At 47.3% G+C, this 17,338-nt stretch overlaps 1 protein-coding gene across 1 annotated transcript; it reads right to left on the bottom strand.

Annotated features, from left to right (window-relative positions):
* Positions 1-12,332: 12,332 nt before the first annotated feature.
* Positions 12,333-13,298, bottom strand: LOC144274001 (olfactory receptor 2B8-like). The gene has a single exon (XM_077832721.1). The coding sequence runs from the start codon at positions 13,296-13,298 to the stop codon at positions 12,333-12,335; it is 966 nt and encodes a 321-aa protein (XP_077688847.1).
* Between the last annotated feature and the right edge of the window lie 4,040 nt (positions 13,299-17,338).

Below are 17,338 nucleotides of genomic sequence, written 5' to 3'. Positions count from 1 at the left end.
AGGGATTGATTTATCGCGTCTAGTCTAGCAGTCGACTCACCGCGGTGAAGACACCACAGTGAGTCGATCTAAGTACGTCGACTTCAGCTACTTTATTCACGTAGCTGAAGTTGTGTAACTTAGATCGATCCCCACCCCGCTAGTGTAGACCAGGGTCTCTGGGTCTACACTAAGAGTCTCCGTGGTCAGGGGTCTCTGGGCTCAGGGAGACCAGCTAACTTTGCCCCCTGCTGTTTGGCGGCACCATCTGCATCTGGCTCTGGAAACCCTGAGGCTGTAGGTGTTGCCCCACACTCTTCTGGGGCCCTGGAGTGCATCTCAAAAGGAAGGGAATGGAGAAAACTGGATGTTCAGAGCCAGTGTCACATGGTCACAGAATACCCCTCATCCCAGAGACCTAGCCCGCTTGGTGTGTGAGTGAAGTATCTGTGGACAGGTTGCCCCATGCTGGGAGGGATACCCTGCGCCTCTCAACTGGCAGGGTCTCCTAGAAGCCCAGAGTCCACAGTAATGGAATAAATAAAATCCCAGAGATGGGGAGGAGACAGAGAGAGATGGTTATAGGGAGAGGGATGGAGAGAGAGTTGATGGATGAGAAAGAGAGGAAGAGAGAGGTGAATTGTTAGGACAGAAAGAAAGGCAGAGAGAAGGATGGATAAAAACAGCAATAAAGAGAGGATAGATCAGAGAGATGGATGGGTAGCAGGATGGAAGGAAGGAGAGGTTGATGGATAGAAGGATACAGAGGGAGAGAAAGAGAGATGGATGAGCAGATGGATAGCGAGTGGGGGAGAGATGCAGAGAGCTGGATAGAAGTACAATGGATGGCTGGAAGAATGGATGGAAGGAGGTAGGATCCCCAGCCTGTATCCCTGATCCCCATCCTACCCCAGACCTGGGGTCTCTGGGCTCCTGAGAACGGTATCACACTATACCTGGGCTTCCCCAGCTCTGAAGAACAGCTGAGAAGGGCCCAGTGTCTCTGTGACTGTAGGAAGCTGCTCCTTGCACGGCTCACGATAGTTGTCCCTGACTGCACAGGGCCATGGGTGTGGGGGAGGGAGCAGACAGCGCCCTTATGGATGTCAAAGCGGGGTGGGGGGGGGTTCTGCCTCCCTGAAGCCTCCCCAAGGAGCTGGGACTCAGCTGGAGAGTTTTGTGGAGCCCCAGGGTCCCCCACACACCAAACTGGCCACAAGTCTCCTGCAGCTACTACAGGACAGGCCCATCAAGAAAAATAACAGATCACCACTGGCCATCACATATAGCCCCCAGCTAAAACCTCTCCTACACATCATCAATGATCTACAACCTATACTGGAAAATGATCCCCCACTCTCACAGGCCTTGGGAGGCAGTCCAGTCCTTGCTTACAGACAGGCCCCCAACCTGAAGCAAATACTCACCAGCAACTACACACCACACCACAGAAATACTAACCCAAGGACCAATCCCTGTAACAAATCCCGTTGCCTTCTCTGTCCCCCATATCTACTCTAGTGACACCATCATAGGACCCAACCACACCAGCCACACCATCAGGGGCTCATTCACCTGCACATCTACTAATATGGTAGATGCCATCATGTGCCAGCAATGCCCCTCTGCCATGGACATTGGCCAAACCAGACAGTCTCTATGTAAAAGCATAAATGGACACAGGTCAGACATCAGGAATGGTAACATACAAAAGTCAGCAGGAGAACACTTCAATCTCCCTGGACATTCAATAACAGATTTAAAAGTAACCATTCTTCAATAAAAAAAACTTCAAAAACAGACTTCAAAGAGAAACTGCAGAGCTACAATTCATTTGCAAACTTAACACTGGGCTTGAACAGGGACTAGGAATGGCTGCCTCACTACAAAAGCAATTTTCCCTCTCTTGGTATTGACACCTCCTCATCAATTACTGGGAGTGGACCACATCCATCTTGTCTGAATTGGCCTTCAACATTGGTTCTCCACTTGTAACATAACTCCCTTCTCTTCATGTGCCAATATATATTTACACCTGTATCTGTAATTTTCATTCCATGCATCTGAGGAAGTGGGTTTTTTACCCACAAAAGCTTATACTCAAATAAATCTGTTAGTCTTTAAGGTGCCACCAGACTCCTCGTTGTTTTTATATGGTCAGTGACTTGGGCACAGGGTGCATGGGGGACTGGCCAGTGATCTGGGGCAGGGGAATGTGGGGTACAGGAGTAACTGGAAAATGATCTGGAGCAGGAGGGTACGGGGTACTAGAGTAACTGTTGAGTGATCTGGGACAGAGGTGTATGGGGTACTGAACTAGCTGGCCAGTGATCTGGGGCAGGGGAGTATGTGGTACCCTAGTAACTGGACAATAAACTGGGGCAGAGGTGTGTGGGGTACTGGAGTAACTGGCCTGTGATCTGAGGCAGGGGTGTATGGGATACTGAAGTCACTGTCGAGTGATCTGGGTCAGAGGTGTGTGGGCACTGGAGTAACTGACCAGTGATCTCGGGCAGGGGTGTATTGGGTTGTCAAGGTTCCTTCCCCACTCTAAACTCTAGGGTACAGATGTGGGGACCTGCATGAAAGACCCCCTAAGCGTATTCTTACCACCTTAGGTTAAAAACTTGTTCAAGGACAAGGTACAAAATTTGCCTTGTCCTTGAACCGTATGCTGCCACCATCAAGCGTGTTAAACAAAGAACAGGGAAAGAGCCCACTTGGAGATGTCTTCCCCCAAAATATCTCCCCAAGACCTTCACCCCCTCTCCTGGGGAAGGCTTGATAAAAATCCTCACAAATTTGTACAGGTGAACACAGACCCAAACCCTTGGATCTTAAGAAGAATGAAAAATCAATCAGGTTCTTAAAAGAAGAATTTTAATTAAAGAAAAGGTAAAAGAATCACCTCTGTAAAATCAGGATAGTAAATACCTTACAGGTTAATCAGATTCAAAACATAGAGAATCCCTCCAGGCAAAACCTTAAGTTACAAAAAGACACAAAAACAGGAATATACATTCTATCCAGCACAGCTTATTTTAATCAGCCATTAAACAAAAGGAAATCTAATGCATTTCTGGCTAGATTACTTACTAACTTAACAGGAGTTGTAAGGCTGCATTCCTGATATGTTCCCTGGCAAAACCATCACACAGACAGACAAACTCTTTGTTCCCCCCCGCTCGCCAGATTTGAAAGTATCTTGTCCCCTCATTGGTCATTTTGGTCAGGTGCCAATGAGGTTATCTTAGCTCCTTAACCCTTTACAGGTGAAAGGGTTTTGCCTCTGGCCAAGAGGGATTTTATAGCACTGTATATAGAAAGGTGATTACCCTTCCCTTCATATTTATGACAGGGGTACTGGAGTAACTGACCAGTGATCTGGGGCAGAGGTGTATGGGGTTCTGGAGTCACTGTCGAGTGATCTGTGGCAGGGGGGTTTGGGGTACTGAATTAGCTGGCCACTGACCTGTGGCAGGGGGTATGGGGTTCTGGAGTAACTGGCCAATTATTTGTCTGGCACAGGCATTGGGCAGGACACTTCCCTGATGGTTCATTTCTGTGATCTCAGTCAAGCCTCTCTCCTTTTTGTCCCAGCCCTTAGCTGGTGAGCCCTGGACTCTCCAATGTGTCACCTCAATGAGATCCATGGCAGCTCTGTGCAGAGAGTCCCAACCCCTGCCTCCAACAGAGAAAGCTCTGGGAGCTGCCTGGTTCCGCGCGCCTCCTGAGGAGTTAGGGCCCGCTGGGAGCAGGGTGCTGTTGCCCCAGGTCTCTTCATTAGGCGTCAGGATGCAGCGTGCCAGGTACTGTTAGCACATTGGCTTCCACTCATGTCTGGGGAAATCTGTGTCTCATTAAAGATGCTTGCTATCTGTGACACAATCTTGATGATCTTACAGCGGGGCCAGACAGGCCACTGACATTTTTTTCCGTGCCAGACAGAAGTGAATCGAAGTGTGTCAAGAGGAACCCAGATCAAGGGGACCGGATAAGACATGTCTATATCCTAGTATACTGTTCCATTTAGGTGTCTGTGCTGCGCAAATAACTGGCCACTTTCCAGACTTAAAAATAAATTAAGTGACTACCTGTCTGTCTAGATCAGTCATTCCCAAACTTTAACAACCCGCAAACCCATTTCAAGAAAATATCAAATCTCACGAATCCTCCCCTAAAACTGAATATTTCCAGGGATTTTCTCCCCTACCTGAGCATAAATTATAGAAGCAGTGATCTTTCAAATATTTTGGGTTTTTTATAACATGCTTATTATACACTATTTATTATTAGGGTTAGGGTTAGGGTTAGGGTTAGGGTTAGGGTTAGGTTAATAATGTAATTAATCATTACATTATTAATTTTATTACATTCTGAAAACTGCAACACTCTTCCAAGATTTCACTTTTGTAACTCATATCACTTTGATTAAGCCTCCCACATGTTTCATCAAGGAGTACCAGACGTGAAACAGCATGAAGGTATTTAAGAAGCCAATTCAAATAAAGAGTTCCTCCCACAAGCATTCGGATCTTGAGCAGTCCAGGCAAACAACACACAACTACATTAAAGCTTAAACTCATTCTTCCACATTTGGTTTTCAGATATGCAAACGAGGAAAATGCTTTCTTGCATAAGTATGTTGTTGAAAATGGTAACAAAACTATAGTAGCTTTTTCGGCAAGCAGGGGGTACTCGTTTCTTAAACTCAGCCAAAGGGTGATTAATGACAGACTTCTGAAATTCCTTTTCATTTCATAATCACAGGAGATCTCAATCAATTTCTCTTTTTCCTCAGTGCTCAATATCTGCGTTGAGAAAGTGGTATCATCAAAAGGGTTGCAAATCCAGTCATCATCCCCTGACATAGCTGGAAAGTATTGCCTCAAAGTTTTGCGAAGTCCTTTTGGCATGCAGTTATATTGGTTTTAGTGCACTGATCCAACCGAAGTTTATGTTCTGCCAGGAAGTCATGGTCACGGGGCTCAGGCTGCTGGCCCCCGCACCCAGAGTCCCTAGGGACAGCTCTGTCCACCATTACAGAATTTTTTCTGAGAACCCCCTGATACGTTTTGCAAACCTGAGTCTGATTCTGTATTTGGTTTTCAGATGTTCATACAAGGAAAAGGCTTTCTTGTGTAAGTATGGTGTTGCAAATGGTAGCAAAACCATACTAGCTGTAGGTTAATATAAGGGGGAAAGGCATCCAGGAGAGCTGGCTGTATTTCAAAGAAGCCTTATTGAGGGTACAGGAACAAACGATCCCGATGTGCAGAAAGAACAGCAAGTACGGCAGGCGACCAGCCTGGTTTAACAGTGAAATGTTCAGTGAGCCTAAGCTCAAAAAGGAAGCTTACAAGAAGGGGAAATTTGGACAGATGACTAGGGAGGAGAATAAAAATATTGCTTGAGCATGCAGGGGTGAAATCAGGAAGGCCAAGGCACAATTGGAGTTGCAGCTAGCAATGGATGTGAAGGGTAACAAGAAGGATTTCTACACGTATGTTAGCAACAACAAGAAGGTCAGGGAAAATGTGGACCCCTTACTGAATGAGGAAGGCAACCTAGTGACAGGTGATGTGGAAAAAGCTGAAGTGCTCAATTCTTTTTTTGCCTCGGTCTCCACAGGCAAGGTCAGCTCCCACACTGCTGCACTGGGCAACACAGTATGGGGAGAAGGTGAGCAGCCCTCAGTGGTGAAAGAACAAGTTAAGGACTATTTAGAAAAGCTGGACATGCACAAGTCCACAGGTCCAGATCTAATGCATCCAAGGATGCTGAGGGAGTTGGCTGATGTGATTTCAGGGCCATTGATCATTATCTTTGAAAATTCATGGGAATCGGAGGAGGTCCCGGACGATAGGAAAAAGGCAAATATAGTGCCCATCTTTAAAAAAGGGAAGAAAGAGAACCCAGGGAACTACAGACCGGTCAGCTTCACTTCAGTCCCTGGCAAAATCATGGAGCAGGTCCTCAAGGAATCCATTTTGAAGCACTTGGAGGAGAGGAAGGTGATCAGGAACAGTCAACGTGGATTCACTAAGGGCAAGTCATGCCTGACCAACCTGATTGCCTTCTATCATCAGATAACTGGCTCTGTGGATATGGGGAAAGCGGTGGATGTGATATATCTTGACTTTAGCAAAGCTTTTGATACACTCCCCCACAGTATTCTTGCCAGCAAGTTAAAGAAGTATGGATTGGATGAATGGATGATAAGATGGATGGAAAGCTGGATAGATTGTCAGGCTCAATGGGTAGTGATCAGCAGCTCGATGTCTAGTTGGCAGCCAGTATCAAGCGGAGTGCCCCAGGGGTCGGTCCTGTGGCCCGTTTCATTCAACAACCTAGTTGATTATTAATGATCTGGATGATGCATTGAATTGCACCTTCAGGAAGTTCGCAGATAACACTAAGCTAAGGGGAGAGGTAGATACGCTGAAGGATAAGGATAGGGTTCAGCATGACCTAGACAAATTGGAGGATTGGGCCAAAAGAAATCTGATGAGGTTCAAGAAGGACAAGTGCAGAGTCCTGCACTTCGGAAGGAAGAATCTCAAGCACCACTAAAGGCTGGGGACCGACTGGCTAAGCAGCAGTTCTGCAGAAAAGGACCTGGGGATTACAGTGGATGAGAAGCTGGATAGGAGTCAGCAGTGTGCCCTTGTTGCCAAGAAGGCCAGCATCATATTGGGCTTTATTAGTAGGAGCATTGCCAGCAGATCGAGGGAAGTGATTATTCCCCTCTGTTCAGCATTAGTGAGGCCACACCTGGAGTACTGTGTCCAGTTTTGTTCTCCCACTACAGAAGAGATGTGGACAAATTGGAGGGAGTCCAGTGGAGGGCAACAAAAATGATTAGGGGGCTGGGGCTCATGACTTACGAAGAGAGGCTGAGGGAACTGGGGTTATTTAGGCTGCAGAAGAGAAGAGTGAGGGGGGATTTGATAGCAGCCTTCAACTACCTGAAGGGGGGTTCCAAAGAGGATGGAGCTAGGCTGTTCTCAGTGGTGGCAGATGACAGAACAAGAAGTAATGGTCTCAAGTTGCAGTGGGGGAGGTCTAGTTTGGATATTAGTGTTAGGGGCTTATTCCTTCACGTATTCACTTCCCTGGTCCTTCTCGCATGAACACAGAGCAACAATACCTAAAGTCCAAAGGTGCAAACAATTCAATGTTTATTGGGGTGAACTTCCAGCAAGCAATGATTCCAATTTCCTTCCTTAGTGTCCCCCTTCCCAGCTCTGACACCACAGACCCTGGTGTGTGTCCCTGTTCCCATTCCCTATTCCCATTCTCCCCCCGCCCTTAGCAAAACATTATTTCAATTCTCCCACCCCCATTTCCTGTTCCCATTCCCCCCACACACACACTTCCTGATTGACTGCAGACTATATAGTAAAACTTGAGTTCTGCTTAGCTATACCTTAACCAATCATTTTACTGAAATTTAACTAACCAATCCCACCACCTTAATTGGTTTACACCCAACAAAATTAATTATACAGCAGACAGAAACAATCACAGATCCAGACAGAGGTTATACAGACAAACAATAGGGAAGTGGAGACTACGATGATAGAACAACAAAGAAATGAGGATTTCACCCCCCTGCTATTGATAATTGAGTTTTTGCCAGACAGGATGCTGTCAAACTAAGTTTCCTTTTACATCTTCTAGGCACTTCCCTTTCTCTGGAGGTGATAGGCATTATCAGGAGAGGATTGTATTCCTAACAGCCCAATAGCACCTTATTTCAATGTAACTAGGTTGGAATGTGAGGAGGTGACCATTCACTTCCCAGCTTATGGCTGCCTCTGCTGCTTAGCCAGAGACCTTAGCCTAAGCACAGGGCCTCAGACTGTCACAGTGAGAAAAGTCACTTATCCAGTCAGACAGTGATTTTGATTCTCTCTTTTATACCTCTATAACTAGCCAAGTGATAAGAATACACCTAAATTCTTAAAGTATAGGCCTTTGCAGACAGGCCTGAATATCTATATCCTAACAATTAGGAAAAACTGTTTCACTAGGATGGGGGTGAAACACTGGAATAGGTTACCTAGGGAGGTGGTGAAATCTCCATTCTTAGAAGTTTTTAAGGCCTGGCTTGACAAAGCCCTGGCTGGGATGATTTAGTTGGTGTTGGTCCTGCTTTGAGCAGGGGATTGGACTAGATGACCTCCTTAGGTCTCTTCCAACCATAATATTCTATGTTTCTATGAACCCGCAAGGGTTCACGAACCCCACTTTGGGAAACACTGGTTTAGAACCTAATGCTATCTATCTATCTATCTATGTATTAATGCACCAACTTCTCGATGTAGCTAGACAGCTTGTGTCTCTCACCAACAGAAGTTGGTCCAATAAAAGATATTACCTCACCCACTTCCTCCCTCTGAAATCTCAGCATGGAGGCGCTAACTCCGTGGGTGCTCTGCATTGGAACACCCATGAAAAAAAAATTGGGAGCTCAATGTGGCATTACTGCCCATATTCTTCATAGTAATATTATTATGATATGAGTATGGCATAACCATGATGTATTTTGTGCAGGATAAGGCTTGTGAGATATCTTTGGAAAGGTTATGATTTACTGAATATGATTATCCTACTTGTAAGCATATATCATTTTGGTATCTGAAGTTAGGAAGATTGTCTATGCATCTATTACAGGTGTGTTTAAACCTGGGAAACACCCACTAGACAGAATGCTATAAGTCTAGATGGCTGGCTGGGGGAAGGGTCATTAGGGAGAATAATAGGTCTTAAAAGATGCTAATCTCCCACTGGTAAGCCTTTCTGGGGATTCTGGAAACAGCATGGATGTGGTGGCCCTACAGGGACATGTGACCAAGTAACCTGGCACTGGACTCCATGATAATACTTGTCATTTTTCCACTGACCAGGTGTGGGAATCAAACTGGGAGACAAAGGGTTCCTGCCATACGTTAAAGCTATTTAAGGCAGGGGAGTGACATCATCATAGTTCATTCTTCACTGACTCCCTGCCCAAGAAAGGCGACTGCTGGAAAACCTGGAGAAACAAAAAGACTGAACTAGGGGAGTAAGGCTGAACCCAGGCTAGAGGGTTGTCTAGCCTGTGAAAGGAATAACTGGGGCTTTAAGCTGCAAGCAAGTGTAGCTTGCCTTCAGGAATTTCTGCAATCTGCCTAAACAACATGTAGGGTGTGAATTTGCTATACATATTGTGACAAAGCTCTGTCCTTGTCTCCTCAGATCCCATGTTTCCTGGTGGATTTCGCTAGCCTCAGAGGTTCACTGTGACCCTCCACGTAACCCTCCTCTCTCTAGAGACAAGGGTCACAGTCTACTGAGCCATTTTCATCATAAACCAGTGAGGGCCTCCTTCCTTGTGCCTGATATGGTGTGTACTGCTCAGTCTCTCCAACAGCGCAACTTCCTCCCACAGCTCCTGATATCCGCACCCACCTGACTAACTGGGAGGCTTTTAACTAGTTTCAGCCAGTCCCTGATGGGCTTCAGGTGTCCCAATCAACCTAGCATTCTCCCTGACTTCTGGAAAGTTCTTAATTGGCCCCAGGTGTCTTAATTGACCTGGAGCAGCTGCCATTTAACTTATCCTGGTACCAGGGATTTGTTTAGCCTGGAGCTAATATATCTATCTCCCACTACTTTTCTATAGCCATCTAGCCTTGCCCCATCACAATATCCAATTTCTTTACTATATTAAGCTTACATTGCGTGTTTGTTTTATTTGCTAGGTAATCTGCTCACGTTGCTGACCAATACTGTCTCATTGTTACTTTGTGCTCCCACATCTGTCTGTATCTATCTGTTGTCTCTTGTCTTATACTTAGATTGTCAGCTCCTTTGGGCAGCAACTGTCTCTTTGTTCTGTGTTTGTTCAGCGCCTGGCACAGTGGGGACCTGGTTTATGACTGGGCACCTCGGCGCTGTCAGCTTAACATAAATAATAAATAATAATACTGTGTGTGGAGATAAGTGATTACACTCACAGAGCTCTGGGCCCTCTAGTTACCAAGCTGGCCAGTAAATGTTGTAGGAAGACTTTACTGAAGTGAGGGATATTTGGGCAGGAATTCCCTGTCTGCTCCACTCATATAACTCACGGACCAATGCCATCTTGAGCAGGGCACTCAAATGATAGAGAACAGAGATGGGTAGGAAAGCGTGTTCACATCTTGTGAAATTGTTTGACATTTTAAACCTTTCCCCATCTGGAATCAGCACAAAAAGTTGAAATCTTGAAAATTTGCATGAACCAAAAATTTTTTAAAAAATTAGTTTGGGTCAATTGAAATGTTTTGTTTAATGTTTAATTTCCTAAATGAAAAGTTGTTTTGAACCAGAAAGATGGAAATTCCCATTTACTAAACGTCAAAATGGGAGGTTTCCACAATTTTGAAACTTTTTTACTTTTCTCAAAAAATATTGACCCCAACCCCCCACCCAAAATTGTCAGGTTAGATGAATCAGCATATTCTGACAAGAAAATGTTGAGTTGAAAAATTCCCAACCAGCTGTAATGGAGGGTCCACATGGACCAAGATGAAAGCCACCTACCGCCCTACTGGTAGAGAAACACTCAGCTCTATAGACTATGTCTCTTTCAAGGCATCCCGCCACTGGGGTTGCCATTTCATTAACTGCTGTTACAAGTACAAACTGTGTATTTGGTGTATGGTCGGCTCCTTATCCTTCTAATATTTTTGAAAATGCAACTCGGTAATAGTGGTGATTTCTGAGCCAGTATCAAACAAACAGCTGATCTTCACCTCAGCCATAAGTACTTCAGCAGTTAGTCTCCAAATGCTCACTCACACAAGTCCATAGATATGCCGGCACTGTCCGAGATCCTATCAGCACTGTATGCAGACTGATTTTCCTCCAAGGTCAGGCCTAGGAATCCTTCTGCCACAACTTGGCCTTCTACTGTAGATGGGCCACTCATTCCTGATGCCCCTTTGGTTTTGAGTACCTGGGGCTCTGGTCTCCTTCTCAGGGGACATTCTCAACTAGTACGCTCTGGTCTTTCACAAGTGTAGTAAATGTACCTTCCCTGGATATCCTTCAGCGGGGATCTTCGGGATCCTTTGGCGTACAAGGGGAGATTTTACCTTTCATCACCTCAGTCATCACTTTCAGCATCACCCCCTGTTTGCTGGCCAGTTTCTGGACAGCTTCTTTTAAACTTTCCAGTGTTAACTGTGTTTGGGGAAAAGCCTTTTCCCCAGTAGCTGCATTACCTAGGCCTCCACCTTGCATACAGGGGTTGGGCTTGGACATCTCTTCCACAGGATCTTGCTCTAATTCAGGCCATGTAATGGCAGCTGGAAGAAGTTCATGGAAATTCTTACTGGGCTCTTATTTAAACCTCTTCTTCATCTCACAGTGGAGGGAATCATCCCGGAGCCCCAGCCCTAACTACACTTTCAGGACCATATCAATGTCTGGAACTTGTTGTGGGTCCCAGCACTTCACCTGGCTCATTCTCTCCTGGAGCTCATATGAGTAGGCCCAAATGGTCCCACCTGGATTCTGTGTCAGCTCATAGAATTCCTTAAGTCTGTTTCCAATGGGCACTTTGTCTCCATACACCTCTAAGAGAAGCTGAAATGTCTTCTCTACATCTGGCTTGTCAGCTGTTGCCATGAACTTCACTGTGGATCTGGCCTGGACTTTGAGATGCTCTTCCACAAAATCCACATGATCTTCTTCAAGTCCTCTCAACACCCATACAGCTGCCTTCACTGATTTAATCCAGTCTTCGATTGTGATGTCCAATAGTTTTGTTCAGAAGGCACTGAACTCATATATCTTCCTGTCTCATGGAGCATGGCCTGGATCTCAGCTACAGCAGGGACTGATTCTCACTGTGTATGCAGCACCAAGCACAATGGGGCTCTGATCTCAGCTGGGGCAGGGACTGCCTCTCGCTGTGTGTCTGGGCAGCGCTTGGTACAGCCCTGAACTCAGTTGCAGACTCTTTGCTGCCACAATAGAAAGCAATAGGAATCATCCCTTTGGGCAATAGAACAGGAATTGTTCCTAGCGGTCCACCAAGGATGGTGTTTGGTTGAAGTGCAAAGCAGAGAGCAGGGGTGTTGTGTGGGTGCAAGATGGGATGTGTGAGGTGGGAGAGGGGTTGCATGGGGTAGGAGAGGGAAGGCAAGTTGTGGGGCAGATTAGGGCAGGTTTGTTCTGTAGAGTGAGAGAGGACAGAGGGTTTGTGTGGGTGGAGAGGGCCGGGGCTGTGGGGAGGGCAGAAGACTCCATATGGGCAGCCAAGAGGCAACAGAAGCCATAAGAGGCACAGATGGTTCTGTGCCAATTGTCTGTCCAGCTCAGGTACCCTGGGCGGTCACGTTTCTCCCCAGTGCCCTCCACAGGGCCCTGTGCACCTCCTTGTTCCTCAGTGTGTAGATGAGGGGGTTGAGCATGGGGGTCACCATGGTGTAGAAGAGAGAGACCATCTTACCTCGGGCCTGGGAGTAGCTGGATGGAGGCTGTAGATACATAGAAATGGCCGTGCCATAGAAGAGTGACACCACGGCCAAGTGGGAGGTACAAGTGTTGAAGGCCTTGAGCCTGCCCTGGGCCGAGTGAATCTTCAGCACGGTGGTGCTGATGTAGCCGTAGGAGACCAGGATGACGCCCAGTGGAACCAGCAGCAAAATCACCCCACTGGCAAGGACCTCGGCCTCATTGGCAGAGGTATCGACACAGGCCAGCTTGAGCAGGGCCGGTACCTCGCAGAAGAAGTGCTCGATTTGATTCCGCCCACAACGGGGCAGCTGCAGCGTCAGGATGGTCTGCAGGATGGAGTTGCCGAAGCCGCACAACCAGGAGGTGGCTGCCAGCTGCAGGCAGAGGCGGCGGCTCATGATGATTGTGTAGTGCAGTGGCTGGCAGATGGCAGTATAGCGGTCGTAGGCCATGACGGCCAGCAGGAGGCACTCGGTGCCGCCCAGAGAGAGGGAGATGTAGAGCTGGGCCACACAGCCGGCCCAGGAGATGGATTTGCAGGTGCTGCGGAAGTTCACCAGCATCTGGGGGCCAATGCTGGTGGTGTAGCAGAGGTCCAGGAAAGAGAGGTTGCTGAGGAAGAAATACATGGGCGTGTGGAGATGGGGGTCTCGCCATGAGACCACGATGACGGTGGTGTTTCCAAGTAAGGTCATGGTGTAGCAGATTAAGATGAACACAAAGAGCAGCAGCTCCAACTGTGGCCAGTCGGACACCCCTAGCAGGATGAATTCCCCCAAGGAGCTTTGGTTTCCATCTTCCCGTTCCCCTTTGCCAAGTATCATCTGTAGGGGCCAGAAAGAATAAGGGTGAAAACTATCCTGCAGCAAGGAGATTTGTGATAATAGGTGCTAGTGTTCAGTGAATGGCTTTGGGAAAGGCTGGAATCTCTAATAACCTGGGGCTCTCCCAGCTACAGCACTGCATACATTTGTGCGAAGGTCAGGGAAATCTCTCATCTCTCTGTCTGCAGTGTTGTTGTAACCGGGTTGGTCCCAGGATATTGGAGAGGTGAAGCGGATGAGGTAATATCTTTTATTGGACCTGTTACCAACAGTTTTCAGAAAAACATCTCTCAAAATGGCTTCAGAGGACTGCTCCAGAATACACTGTATTCACAAGTCTTTTATAACTTCTACAAAACACATAGTTCATAATGGCCTCTACAAAATCATCACTTTTCCTAACTTTCAATAATCTTCTAATATCAGAGGTGCCCAGACTCCAGGTCTTCCAGCCTCCAAGGTTTTCAATCTCACTTGTTGACGTTTGTTTTCACCCACCAGTGACAGGGTGTTTTTGTCTTCTATCATTTTCCTGTGTGAGTTCATTCAAGAGCATAGTGATTGTCTGGCTTCACCCACATAGCTGTTGCTGGGGCACTGGAGGAGATATACCACATGTTTTGATGGGTATGTTTTAGAGTAATGGATCTTGAAAACTGTGTTTTGGATGGTGTTGATCATCATAGAAATGGAAATATGGCTGCAGGTTTTGTGTCTGTTGTTCTGGCAGAGTCTGGTACCACTGTGAGCTGGTGTATCCTGCTCCGTGGCAGCTTGCCTCTGATGCTGAGCTCGGAGAGTTGTTTGAACACCAGAAGAAGGGGCTAAGGAAATATTTCTTTCAGGATGTGGACCCCATCAAGTATGTGTTGTAAATTCATAACTCTGCTAGACACTAAAATCATGGACTGAACAGAGATACTGGATTTATGGCTTATTACAACAATCTGTGACCCACTCAGCCCCCTCCTCCAGGTTCTCCCCCCACCACCTTTCCCTCCATGATGGGAGATGAGTTAACTAGAAACTTTACCTTGAATGGTCTCTTGAAATACGTGTTAACTATTTAGGCTTCTGTTCGTCTTTGTACTTAGCTGTGACACTCAGAGTACCTTTCCCTGCTCTGTGTAAGATCAAAACCTTGTCTCCATCACCAACAGAAGTTGCTCCAACAAAAGATATCAGGTCACCCAACTTGTCTGTCTGTATTTCTAAGACACCAGTCAATATGATACCAAGCACTGTACATAGCTAGCATTCATAACATCCTCATTCAGTCTCTTCTCCCCCCAGGCTGTACATTTTCAACTTTTCCCCCATCCTCACTTTCACCTTCATTCCTGTTCCCCCCCCACCGCTCTCCTTCCCTCCTCTAACTCTGTCAGTGTCACCCAAAAGGGCTAAGAATTTTACAAATACACTGGGCTCCCTGACAGGAGCATGGGCACCTACTGAGGCTTTTATACCTCTGAATAAATAGTTACATCTATAAATGTGAGACTTGGAAGGGAAGAAGTGGGGGAAGAGAAATCTGAGTGAGGAAGAAGACAGGGAGGAAGATACAGTCGACGATAGTTGTCAGCAACGCTGCTTGGCCATTCTTTCAAAAATGGCTTGTGGCCAGAAAGATGAAGACAAGGAGTGGAGATAAGTAGAAAGGAAACAGACTCCTCAGCAGCACAATTGATAGGCGTTAGTTAAACTTGTTGAGTCATTGGCTATTGTTTCCAAAAAGCCGGGATGAGCTGGGGAGGGGCTGTGGGAGTGATGGAAAAGTGAATCTGGCAATTGTTTTCTGCCAAATTTACCCTCAGTCCCACATAATGTAGTGATGGCCCTGGGGTGATGGGAGTATGAGAGGAATGATGACACGGGAAGAGTCTAGAAGAGATTAAGGTGAGTGAGTGAGTGAGTGAGTGAGTGAGTGAGTGAGTGAGTGGGGAGGGGCAGATCTTATCCCCAAGGATGGTCCAGGGATAAGTCCTGGGCTGGGGACTCTGGAGAGCTGGCTTCAGTATCCAGCACTGACACAGACTCACTGGGTGATTTTGGGATAGTGACTTTGTCTCTCTGAGTCTGGGGTCCCATCTCTAAAGTGAGAACAATAATCTTCCTTTTCATCCTCCATTTATCTGTCTTGCGTATTTAGGTTGGAGCATGGATTGTGTGTCCCTTATTTACTGTATGTCTGTGCAGCGCCCAACACAACGGGGCCCTGATCTCCGCCTCTCACTGTGTGTCCGTGCAGTGCCTGGCAATATGGGAACCTCATCTCTGTGGGGGCTTCTAGGTTCAACTGTAATATAACTTGTTGGTACCCACTGAGGATCTGCTCCAGAGAGAGACTGGGAGAGAAAGAAAACTTTAGGAGGAAAGCAAAGGGGAGGGGTGGAGGGGTGGTTAAAAAGAGAACTGCTCCTGATCCTCCAGTGAGATCCACCACTGGAGTTCCATGCACCTGCCGGACTCCCACCAAGGCTCTGTCCAGCCCTCGGTGCCAGTGGATCCAAGTTCAGTTTGGGGCCCCAGCGTCTGTGCTATCGATGAGCCCATGCTGGAAACAACCCAGATTTTGGAGATGTGGCAGTAAACATCCATCCATCCTAATCATCATAACTTCCCTGGTCAGTCAGTCTGTCTGTCTGTCTCCATTCATTGGGCTGTTCCCTTCCCCACTCCCTTGCTCTGCCTATTTCAAACCCTCTTCTCCCCAGACTCACCTCCATTCACCTCCGGCTCTGCTTTCTTCAGATCCCTCCTGCCTGAACAGCTCTGGGCTGTTCAGAAGCTCCGATGCCAGGGCAGAGTCTTAGCTGCGATCCCTGATCCCCTGCACTGAAACCCCCTCTGTGCTTGCAGAGCCGAGAGTTGAGGCAGCCCCAGGCTGAGGGGCTGAATGTCTAAGGGGTTTGAGAGTAGGGGGGTAAGGATACCAGCTAACTCTGTCCACCTGCTGTGTGGGCAGCACACCTACCTCTGGCTCTGGAAACGGAGACGATCCAGGTGTCATCCCACCTGCTGCTGGGTCCCTGGGGGTCTTACTGGGAGGAGAATGGGCCAAATGTGATCATTGGCTGGACACTCAGAGTCAGTGTTGCATGGTCATGGGGTCCCCAATCTGGGCAGCCAAACCTGCTCGGTGTGCAAGTGAGTGGCCTGGAGCTGAGACAAAGCCTCCTACTACGTGTGCCCTTCCCAGCTGGGGATGCCCAAAACCTGTCTCAGTGGGAAGGGGCTCCTGAGAGCCCAGCGACTGCAGTGCTGGGAACATTAGAAAAGCCAGAGATGGGTGAGAGAGAGAGTTACTGAGTGTGTGTGGGCTGACGGAGGCTAGGCATGGATGGATGGAAATAGAGAGTGGGAGTCAGAGAGAGAGAAGGATGGACATGGAGAAGGAGAGGGAGAGAGAGAGAGAGAGGTGAATTGTTAGAAGGACAGAGAAAGACAGAGAGAAGGCTGGACAGGAAAGAAAGAGCGAGATGAACAGAAGAGGAGAGAGAGCTGAATAGATGCAGAAACATATGGTTAGAAAGACTACTGGATAGCCCCTCTACAGCCATCCGCCCCTACCCCTGCCCTGGTGTCTCTGAGCTTACGGGGATGGTATCTCTATGTGTCTGGGAGGGCTGAGATCTGAAGCATGGCCAGGAAGGGCCCCATGTCTTGACTGCAGGTGTCTCCTCCCACACAGCTCAGGATCTCTGTCCCTGACTCTTAAGGGCCATGTGGTGAGGAGGGAGACAAACCTTTATGGTTGTCAGAGCTGGAGAGTGTGGGGAGAGTTTCCTCCCTGCATTATCCCCAAGGGGCTGGCACTCAGCTGGTGATGTTTGCAGAGCCCCAGGGAGCAGGGTTGACAGTTTTGTGGGAAAAGCTAGTTCAGGCCAGGGGGCTCGTAAATAACAGCTTAACCCTAGTTTATACCCAGAACCTGGAAAAAAATAATTCCATCAGTGTCCAGCAGCAGAGAGCAAATCTTTTAAACCTTCGGATACCTGCATTTACACCTGATGAATAGGCTTGTTCTATATCCTACAGTA

Source organism: Eretmochelys imbricata, chromosome 14 (assembly GCF_965152235.1).
Source record: "Eretmochelys imbricata isolate rEreImb1 chromosome 14, rEreImb1.hap1, whole genome shotgun sequence".
NCBI classification, from domain to species: Eukaryota; Metazoa; Chordata; order Testudines; family Cheloniidae; genus Eretmochelys; species Eretmochelys imbricata.
This window is presented reverse-complemented; position numbering and strand designations above follow the sequence as displayed.

Coding starts and splice junctions, on each gene's coding strand:
- LOC144274001 (XM_077832721.1), bottom strand. CDS start 13,298: ATGATACTTGGCAAAGGGGAACGGGAAGATGGAAACCAAAGCTCCTTG.